We start from the raw sequence: 10,764 nt of genomic DNA, 5'->3' as shown, positions 1-10,764 counted from the left end.
GCAGACTAAAGAGGAAGAACATACGTTCACTTAATTAATAAATAAAATAAAGTAAACATTGGTGATACCACATAATTAGTATTTGAAAACTAAACCGACACAACTTTGAAAATTAACTCAGATTTAAATGAATTTGGAGAATACGTAGTATTAAATGCAAAAAACATGTTTGGGTTGGATGTAAATACCCCTAATTGTTTGATTATCCGCACCTATTTTGTTTCAACGATAGCTTCCAGACTTTTCTCTTAAAAAAAAAAATCTTCTCTATGAGAGTGTTTGGGTCCAAAACGATGTTTTGGGCCGAATGTAACAAATGGGCCAAGACTATTGATCCAGTGGTCGTAAGGTGGATCATGGGCGGGCTGGCTACTGGGAGTTGTCTAGTTGGTTTTCGATCGAGTCCCTTTATGAGAAGGACTGATTTGGATAAAGATGAAGGATGAATCCTTAAACCCCCAGGAGTGTTAAAGCTGAAGGCACTAAGGAACACAGAAAGAATCTGGTTCGTTGTGAAGATGTGTTCAAAGTCCTAATTGAATTAGGATTGACCGAGTTTTAGTTAGATTAGGATGAGGAGTCTTAATCCAAGTAAGGTTTTAACTTGGCCAGAAGAAGGTTCGTTCCTATAAATAAAGAGGTTGAACACACATTAAAGGCTCTCCCACTCAACACACAAACTACCCTGCACAAACTCTCACTCTACGTGAAACCTCTCAACAACCTTGAAATTTTTATTTTCTTTTTCGCCAACACATCTTTAGTTTGGATAAACAGCAATGTGAAGGCAACCGGCGAACATCTTCATTTTGGATAAACAGCACTGTCGCCGTAGAATCAGCCGACCGCGAAGCACCTTCAGTTTGGATAAACAGCACTGCGTCGAGGCCAACTGATTATCTATCCAAGTCTCGGTCAAGAAGGGTTTTCGAATCCTTATTGGAAGAGGTTATCTCACGAGCCTTCTCGGCGAAGTGAGGTGTTACGAATCACTAGACTCGGTGCATTGAACGCCGAGTTATTTTATGATTGGGTATTCACAAGTTGGATTTAAAGTTCGGCATTTTGACGGTCGAACCACATTTACGATTAAGACATACATCTGCTTTGAATACTTGTGTCCATATAGTTTGGTGTCGATTCGGCGTGCTTATACTCTTACTAATATAATCACCGCGACCGAATCCGACACCGACGATTTGTGAACTTCGTAGAACTAGTAGCCTTGTCTTCATGCTCTAGAACCTGAAGGCCGAGATATGTTCATTCCTCGGCCGCAGTTGTGAGGTTCAAAAGTCAGCAGCGCGCCTAACGCAACATCAACAAATTTTACTCACCGGTCGAGCTCTGTCGTTAAGTTGGCACGCCCCGCACACAATCGAAGGACTTAGTTAGCTTATTAATTACTCGACATGCGTACCATGTAGGCTTGGTAGTTTTTAGGGTCAATAGAGAGTTAGAGCTTTTTCTCTCCGTGAGTGAGAGCAATAGCAATAGCAATACTAATGATTTTTCCTCTTGTCGTCGACCCTAATTTTGATTAGGGTCGGTGGCAAGCCTTCCTTCTTCTTCTTTGCTTTCTCTTTCTTCTTCTTTTTTTCTGGTGTTTTTCCCTGCTTTCCTTCCTATTTTGTTTTCCTTTTACACCCCGATTTTCACAGGTATATCATGCTGCCCTCAGATCTCCATCCATCCATATACATGTTCTTATTTTGGCTTCCACCGACTTCATCTCCATTCCAATCTGCAATCAATTTTAACAGCGAAGTGAGGCAATCTTCAACTGAGAAGGTGCGTAGAGGCTGCGATCAGTGAGATGTTATATGTTGGAAGGCGAAATTCATCTTCTTTCCATCTCTGACGTGTGGGTTCCTGGTGAAAGTTGGTGTGATCGTGGAGTGCAGTTCCAATGCTTTCGACGATGTCTTTAGAAGGAAGCAGTTATGTTTAGCTTTTATGTTTTTTTGTTTTGGGCATTTGGGTTACTATTGAGATCCATTCTTTGGCTTATGGGTCTCAATTTGTGTAATTAGTTGTGTTGTGTTAAGAAAGTAACCTTTGACCAAAAAAAAAAAAAAATCATTTTTCAACGATAAACATGCTTACGTGGCACTGAGAGTATTAGGGGGGAGGTCAAATCTTCGTGCACCTAAAAAGTCATGTGGCCTCGTTGTGGCCTTTCTAAAAATGTGATATGTGTCCACTTGCTCAAAATCTTATAAGATAACAGAGGGTTAGTAGGTGAGTGAACACGTCTCATATTTTTAGAAAGGCCACATGACCTTTTGGGTGCAGAAGATTTAAACTCATTAAGGGAAATATGTACCCTCTTGCCCCTGTTTATTATTAGTAAATCTAATTTTAGGTGCAATTTCATCATCCGGCCTATGGTACTATTATATGCATATTTTTTCATTGTTTGCCCATATTATTATTAGAAACACTATTTTTAGGTAGGGGTGGTTCGAGTCGAGATCCTGAACCGAAACCCAAAGCCCGAATCCCAAACCAACTCTTTTCAAGATACGATTCTAAAACCCGAAACCGTACCCGAATTTTGGTATTCCCAAATTTCGGGAATCCCGAAATTGTTTCGGTTTTTCGGTTTGAGATCGAGAATGGATGTAGTCAAAAGATATCAACCTAATTTAGGAAGATTGAATGAATGCAGTCCCCAAATAACAAATTTCCAGTCCCCTAATCCTAAATTTGCAAACAACCCATAAAAAACCAGACAGTCAATGATCAAAGAAGTCGTCAATCAAAATTCAAAAGCAGAAAAATACAAAGCAATCAAGCATGCAGTAACTGAAATTAGGGGATTTTCAAAACAAAAATCCTAATTTTAATTCTAAATCCCCAAATTAAAGTTCAAAACCCTAATCCTCAATTTCAGAATCCAAATCCAAATCAAGGTACAATAATTTCATGAAGTTTGGCACCTTCAAATTAGAGAAGCTTCAATTTGGAGGTCGTTGGAGGTGGAACCATGGAAGTTTGGATTTGGAATATGGTGTAGTGGTCAATGACTCGACGGCCGACGTGTTGAGTTTGTGACAAAGGGAGGAGGAGGAGAGCAGAAAGTGCAGAGAATATTCGAGGGATTAGAGAGAGTGTTAAGTCCGAGGATGTTGACATAGCAGAGGAGGAGATGATATAGTGTAGAGAGATCCGAGAGGTTAGAGAGAGTCTGAGTGTGAGAGAGAGAGGCGCATAGATTCATTTGAGAGATAAGAGATAGAGTTGGCTCAGTAGTTAAATATAAGTAACTAATGGTTATTAAGCATATAAATATATTTTCTGTATTATAATTTCAACGATCGAGAGTTGGCTCAATGGTGAAGTTCCATGATTCCCAAGAGGAGATAAGGGGTTCGAATCCTTACGGCCTCATTTTTGAGGTAATAATCTAAAAGCAGTTCGGTTTGGGAAAAACCAAAATTCACAAATGCTATACCGAATACCAAACCAAACTGGGTGGTTCGAGACAATAACCGAACTGAAAATTTTGGGATAATTTCAGTTCGGGTTCGGTCAGGATCAAGATTTTTGGGATATTTTTCCAGCCCTAATTTTAGGTGCAATTACATCATCCGGCCCTCCTTACTGCCTATGTTTTCATTTTTTGCCCCTAATATCATCAAATAGATCAAAATATTAACGCCTCTACTTCTTCTTAGTTTCATAATGACAATTCAGCTCATTTTAAGCCACAAAGCCTTGCAAGGTTGCTTACGTTTGAGAAAAATTTCAGTGTGCTGGGAACACAGCTCAGTACACCAAGTCTCATAGTAGAAGTGGTTAAATACTTAAAAAATAAATAAATAAAAAACCTCCAACCACTTGTATTATAACATTTGGTGTACTGGACCATGTTCTTGTCACATTGAAAATTTTCTCCTTGCCTTGTAACATTGAGGGGTTTTATTCCTACAGTCAAGCCGTATAGCCTTGCTCAACCCTTTCTTCTCAAACTAATCTCAATCAAGGCCGCCACTTTTTTCTTCTTAAATTCCAATCAAGGCATTTAGGCCTTTATACTCAAACCAAATCAAAACACATTATTTGTGTTTTACTTATAAACCAAGTGGTGTGGCCTCTTGCCTCACAATCAGACCATCTTTTGTTCTTTCAAGGGCTAGTCATGAGATTTTTTTTTTTTTTAACAAATGATATTATTTACATTAAGGAGGAGGATGATGGGTTTAGCTTCATAATAGGCTAGTAATAATGTGGTTCAAATTCGCATTTGGCGAAAATCAAATTTAAAACCTCTTACTTACAAGTGAAGAGGAATACTACTAAACTGTAGTCCAAGAAATTTAAATATAAATCCAATCCTGATAATTCTTAAGCAATGAGCAGGTCGTGAGTACATACTCACGACCTCAATTGCAGTACGAAATGCATCATACTCACGACCTCAATTGCAGTACGAAATGCATCATTCAAATTCGGTCCGATAAAACACGAGGTCATTAAACTTTAGATCCAACTAGTTGGCTGTGAGAATGTATATCCCTCAGAGGCCATGCATTTTTTTTTGTTTACTTTTCTTTTTCTATTTAAGTATATAATGACCCAAGGTCCCAAGGTATAAGGCCTTGTAAAAAATTTCAGTTGTGATGACCTGCCACTTTTTTTTATTGGGAATTTTAACGAAAAGCACCCGGTACTGTTCACTTTAACGAAAAACCACATTTTTACACTAAAAAGTCAATCATGGTACTATTCACTTTACCCTTTATTTTGTCATTATCATTAAAACTCAAAGTTTTCAAGCCCTTTTCATTCGTTTTCCTTTTTTTTTTTTTTGAAAATTTTATATGTTTTTGCAAAAGGCCAAACTACCCAAATACAAATTATGGTGTTTTCGAAGGAATTTTCTTGTTCTCCAAACCTACTTGATTGGCCAATACTGATCTTGGGCTTGAGTTCGATAAACTTGACCACTTCCAAGTGTGATCAAGTCGGTCTTGTCTATTACGGTTGCATCGAGTTGGACAAAATTTTGGCATTTCAACTCTTGAACCATCTGATAGTTCGCAACTTCAGCTTTCTCACCTAAGGTGGTTGCCTCAATTTGAGTCGAGCCTAAGCTTCTAGTCTCTTGGGTGGACTCATTTTTCTCAACTAATGTGAGGTTGTCAATATATAAATCGGTTTGAAAAATCGATCTTAAGGTTGACCCAACCCCCACTTTTCTTACCCAAATACTCTCGGCCTCCTAAGTTATTCTCATGTTGAAGAGATGGAGTGAGTGGTTGCACTTGCATTGGAACCTCATTGAGGCATAGGTTCAAATCTTGCCCCCTGGTCGGGTGATTAATTTGTTCTGACATCTCGTGCAAAGTTCAGGTAAGAAGATCAAATGAGGCTCGACATCCCTCCTAAAAATCTTTAAGAGCAACATCCATTTTATCACAAGAATTGTTTATATCTCTTTGTAAAAAAATTGGATGTCTCTTTAGTGTCACTCCAATACTTTTCTAAAATTTGGTTGAGGCCATTGTTCGGTCTCTCACTCATACTCCGATTGTATTGGCTATTTTGACCACAAAAATTATTTATTTGGATGGTAATGGCCATACGAGTAAGTGGAACGTCTCCCGACCACTTGATTGTTTTGGTCACATAACTCATTTCGATTGTAGTGTCATTTGAACTATCCAAACACATGAAATCATTTCTCACTATGAATGAATGTAGTGACCGTATTGGCCACGTGAGTCATATTGGCCACTAGAACCACTAGGGAAGGCAGATTGCGCCCCAACCACTTGAACGTTTTTGTCCGATGACCCATTCAGGCTATTGTAGCCATATTGGTCATTATAACTAGTCACCATATTGGCCATAGGATTGGCCGCTAAAGCTTATTAGTTGTTGATTTGTTTACATAAGTTGGTGGTTGTAAAATTCACCTTTCACACCTAAGTGTAGGCAACTAGGCTAGGACCTATGTAGGTCTGCCCATGATCTGGGTTCTCCACTGCCATTTTTTATTGTTTGTCGTTGTTGGCATGAGTGGAAGACTGGAAGTGTTCATACTCAGTGGATGTTGTCGGTTTATCCTCAATATTTGGTAGATATTGTTAATATATCGTTCATATTTAGCATCAATATGTCAATATAGAGAAGTGATTTTTTCACATCCTTTTTAGCTTCTTTTTTAATTTATGACCATCAGATTGAACAAGTCAAATGAAATCAATGACTAGAATTGAACAAATGGTGTGTAAGATGCTAAAAAGAGTGTGAAATCACTTCCCGTCAATATAACTTTGTTAATATTTTTTATATTCAATCACGGTATCGTTGTTCATGTCTTTCCTATCACTATGTGCACTGTTTTTAGTCCACTCATACATTAACTTAATTTTGAAGGACCTGCCATAGATTGACTAGCTCTATGAACTAAACTTGGCCTGGTATGACCTAAGCAGTACTAGAATAATAAAGCGTTTGATGCAGTGCTGGAGTAATTAGGACTATTTTTTTTTTCTTTTATTTATAACTATGAAAAACTATATTCCACATTCTTATCTACAGCTCACCAGAAGAACGACGAAGTAACAATGTTGGTAATCCTAGATATTGCAGCTCAGAGTTATTTATATCAACATTTAGCGAGGTGTGTAATCGGGACGAGTCCGACTCAGTCTCCAATTCTGGCTTGCACTAAACGTAAGATAATAATCCTACTTAAACCAGTCCCTCTTGAGACTGTGAAACAAACACGCCGCAAAAGCTTCCCACCATACATAACACCAGCACAAGAAAGACCAAAACTAGGCCAGCCCAAATGTCGGATGATTGGCCATTTGTGTTCTCATTTGCTATATTGGGTTTGTTCGGCTCTAACTTTTCTTCGACAGATGTTTCCATTTGCCTTTCGGCTTTTCACGCTCTTACATTCCTTTTCAATACAAAATATCACTCTACTTTTGTGCTAATCCGTTGGAGTTTGGAATCTTTCGGAACGGCCCAATGTAACGTGAGGAAAACAAAATCAGTAGTAAAGTCTTTATTACTATCTAGTATATGTCCACACACAGTGTGTGAAATTTTTCTAATTTTGTTTTTAAAATTGGAGAAGAGAGGAAGAGAGTGAGAGAGAATGTGGGAGTGAGGAATGTTTATTTTTTTAATTTTTTTTAGATTAGAGATGATAAAATTAGTGTAGGTGAGACTTAAAAAAAGAAATGTTTTTTTAATACCTTAGTGGGTAGGTGTTGAGTTTTTTTTTTTTTTTTTTTTTTTTTGTCGAAATAGAGATTTTATTAAACTCGAATAGAAAAGTTTACATCAGAAGCCAAAGTGTTAAACAACCACTCTAACTTAAACGAATCCCATGTATGAAATCCTAGGGTGTAAAGTTTACACCTAGGCGTCCGGATTCGAAACTCTCCCCCTTCTTATATTATTTTAATAGTTTGGAACCTCTCCCATTCTCTTAATAATAATTAATTTAAAAAAATTATTATTTATAACTAATTAATTATTATTTTATTAATATAGCACCACACATTGATTGTAAGTTGGCCGTACATATCTTCAATATTTGGTTCGATTCCAAACACTCTTTCATAATTTGGTAAGTGGGTTACAGAGAATCTTTGGAAGCATTTAGAATAAATGAAGGTAGAGCTTTAGGATAGATTTAAAGACATAGCACATGTGAATTTCCGGTGGAGATGAATTTGCTTTGAACACTTTGAAATTCGAGACCTTGTTAGATTAATTTTTTTTTTCATGCAGCTCTGGTACCGTATAAGATGGCATCATACTTTTAACTTTTAAACGGTATGCTAAACCAAAGCAGGTGGCGAAAAAAGTATTCATAGAAGTTCAAACTCGAATTGATAGTTCCAAACTTTTGTTCTCTTCCCACTAAATTAAACCATTAGGTTTAACCAATTAAATACATGAGAAAAATTCAAAGATTTAATATGCGTTTCAAAAGTGTGATGTGTTTGGTTGTGGGATGATGGAGCATCTCTACATTATTTTGCTTTGCTTATTAATATTCACTAGTCGCTAAATATGTAATTATACTTTTCTTAATTGAAAATTATTATAATTTCTTACGGTGATATCCATAATTATAATTTCAAAGTGTTAATTATAATTTCTTACGGTGAATATCCATAATCCATAATTATAATTTCTTATGGTGAATATTCACTAATTACGCTAATATGTAATTATAATTTCTTTCGTGGAGAGAGAGGTAAAGCAATCGAGTTTGATGCAGCCAGCCTGTTATATTACATGCATATTGAATATTAAAATCAGATGGAATTATCACGGCCGCCACTAACTCCTTATCGTCTTCAAAAGTCCCATTATTATCATCCATCTTCTTTTCTTTTCATTTCTTCATATAAATATTGGTTAAAACTGAGTGTAGGGGCATTTTAGAATTCGGATTGAGATTATCTGCGGATTTCTTACTTCGGAGCTTGTGGAATGGATAATTTGAACCGTTCAAGAGAGAGATTTAGATATTAAAAAGAGAGATTGCGTATAAGGTAGGCCAGTAAAATATGCTAATAAGAACTGCATGATTTAAATTGAAAATCCCAATTACTCAGTTCACTAAGATTCATACAGGATCCTATTTAATGGGATAAAATTTTGCTGTTTTTGTTGTTGTATATTTTTATTGAAAAACAAAGAACTTACATGCATTCATCCATATATCCATCCGTTTTCCTTTGCGTGCCAAAACTCACATGCTATATATGTAAGAGTAATATAACAGTCACGTATCTTCATTGCTAAAAAACACATCAAAACAGAAAGCAAAAAGAACAACATGTCTGGTTTTCCCACAATGTTAATGATGTTCACTTTCTATAAAGACCGATCATCATTATATCATAAGATTCCACGACCAGCCTGCCTATTAAATTATACATAATGACATATATAGGATAATAATCTTTTACAAAATATTGTCATATAGTCCCTTCCATTGGGGGAGAATATTTGCTAGATCTTTGTTAGAGCTTAATCTCTAATATAATCGTTTGGTTTATCTAACCGTCATATGGTTTTGATTATTATGACATTAATTAAAATATAGACGATTCGGATCTTTAAATTCCTAAACTGAATCGAACTATATTATCATATACATTATTGAGCTTTTCAACTTATAACTTTGTTGTTTGAGGATGCATCCATCCATGCAAATCTCTGACTTTGTCCCTGGGGACCAATGAATAAAAAATAAACAAAAATCTGTGAAAGATAAAAAAGAGTGTGAATAGCACTATCCGTTCTAATAATCTACATAACTTTGATTGACATGTTATATTGTTGAGAGCGCACATAATTAAGTACGTGTGCTTATATATAAACAAGAGCCCTTCCCTCTCCAAAGCAACTCTCATGTTCAATAGTTTCTCAAAAGGCCCTTTCTCTGAAAAGAAGGGGGAAAATGAGGAGTCTCTTCTCTTCGTTTTCCAAGATTTTCATCACCATCACCATCACTTTTCTGATGCTCTTTCACTGCACAATTGGTTCTAATAATCTCATCCAAAACTCTTGCAAGAAAGCCTCAGATGGTGATCCAAATTTGAGCTACAATTTCTGTGTTGCAAGCCTTGAGGAGGCCAACTCTAAATCCCACGGCCAAAGTCCAGATCACCTTGAACAACTAGTCCTCGTTTCACTTAACCTTACCATATCCAACGCGACGAACATCAACTCCATCATTTCGAAGCTCTTGAAGGACAAACAGTTCGACAAGTACGCAAGGGATTGCTTGAAAGGCTGCTCAGAACTCTACTCGGACGCCATCCCTACGCTGCAAGAAGCTCTTTGCGCCTTTCGGTCCAAGGATTTTCCCAAAGCAAATGTGGAAGTCAGCTCTGCCATGGACGCTTCTAGTACCTGTGAAGACGGTTTCAAGGATAAGAAACGTGAAGTGTCGCCATTGAGAAAGGAGAATGATGTCTTCTTTCAGTTGAACGTCATTTCTCTTGCATTTATCAATACATTATCTAATTGATTGAGAAAGGCAAAATATATATAGATGTTAATTTATAGGTTTATGATATATAAGCAGTATTGTGTATAATATATTTCCACAATAAACAAGCCAATAAGCTCGGCAGCAGCCACTAATTTCTTTTTGTATATATTCTTTTATCAAGTATTTATGACGTACGTGCTTGAAAAAATGTTTATTGTTGACCTAATCATAACGCACTTCTCTGCGAACAAGTTCTGGGCGAACACAAAAATTTCTCTGGTTGACCACATTCCAGCTCACCAAAGATTATAACAAACATTAGCAAACTGTTCAACAAAAAATGACTTTGCCTTTTGCTTCGGGAGATTTTAGGGATTAGTTTCTCTCCATCACCATTTGTGCTAACCCCAATATTAACACATTTTTTTCGTAAGTATCTAAAATCGGCTCTGTTTTATTTGTATTTTTAAGGAAAAAAAAATTTACGGACGTTTAATCAACTTATCAAAACTATTACATCAGGAAATTTACCAAACCAAACACAAAGGTTTCTAAAGGAAGAGATAGTACGAATGACTAAAAGAGGCAAACGTCTTGCTTTTCTTTTTTGCAGTAAAGAATGTGCAAGAAGCCATGTAATCTCAATTTATATTATTCATTTGAGGATAGGTCTACTATTGTGTGGGACATTTTTTCTTTAGAACTGGTTGAAATTTCCGGTAAGGTTTTTATCAAGACCCAGTAAGCATATTATCCTTAATTTGTACGTATTCTAAGTT

The 10,764-nt window shown here is 36.5% G+C and overlaps 1 protein-coding gene across 1 annotated transcript; it reads left to right on the top strand.

Moving 5' to 3' along the window:
- Positions 1-9,371: 9,371 nt before the first annotated feature.
- LOC126626609 (putative invertase inhibitor) lies at positions 9,372-10,137 on the top strand. Its single transcript, XM_050295982.1, has one exon. It carries the CDS (start codon positions 9,449-9,451, stop codon positions 10,019-10,021), a length of 573 nt encoding a protein of 190 aa, XP_050151939.1. The 5' UTR covers positions 9,372-9,448; the 3' UTR covers positions 10,022-10,137.
- Positions 10,138-10,764: the final 627 nt, after the last annotated feature.

Source organism: Malus sylvestris, chromosome 6, assembly GCF_916048215.2.
Source record: "Malus sylvestris chromosome 6, drMalSylv7.2, whole genome shotgun sequence".
In the NCBI taxonomy this organism is placed as follows: Eukaryota; Viridiplantae; Streptophyta; class Magnoliopsida; order Rosales; family Rosaceae; genus Malus; species Malus sylvestris.
Note: the sequence above shows the minus strand (reverse complement) of the source record. Positions and strands in the feature narration are given on the sequence as shown.

Bases quoted from the DNA above. Each gene is read 5' to 3' on its own strand.
- LOC126626609 (XM_050295982.1), top strand. From the start codon at position 9,449: ATGAGGAGTCTCTTCTCTTCGTTTTCCAAGATTTTCATCACCATCACC.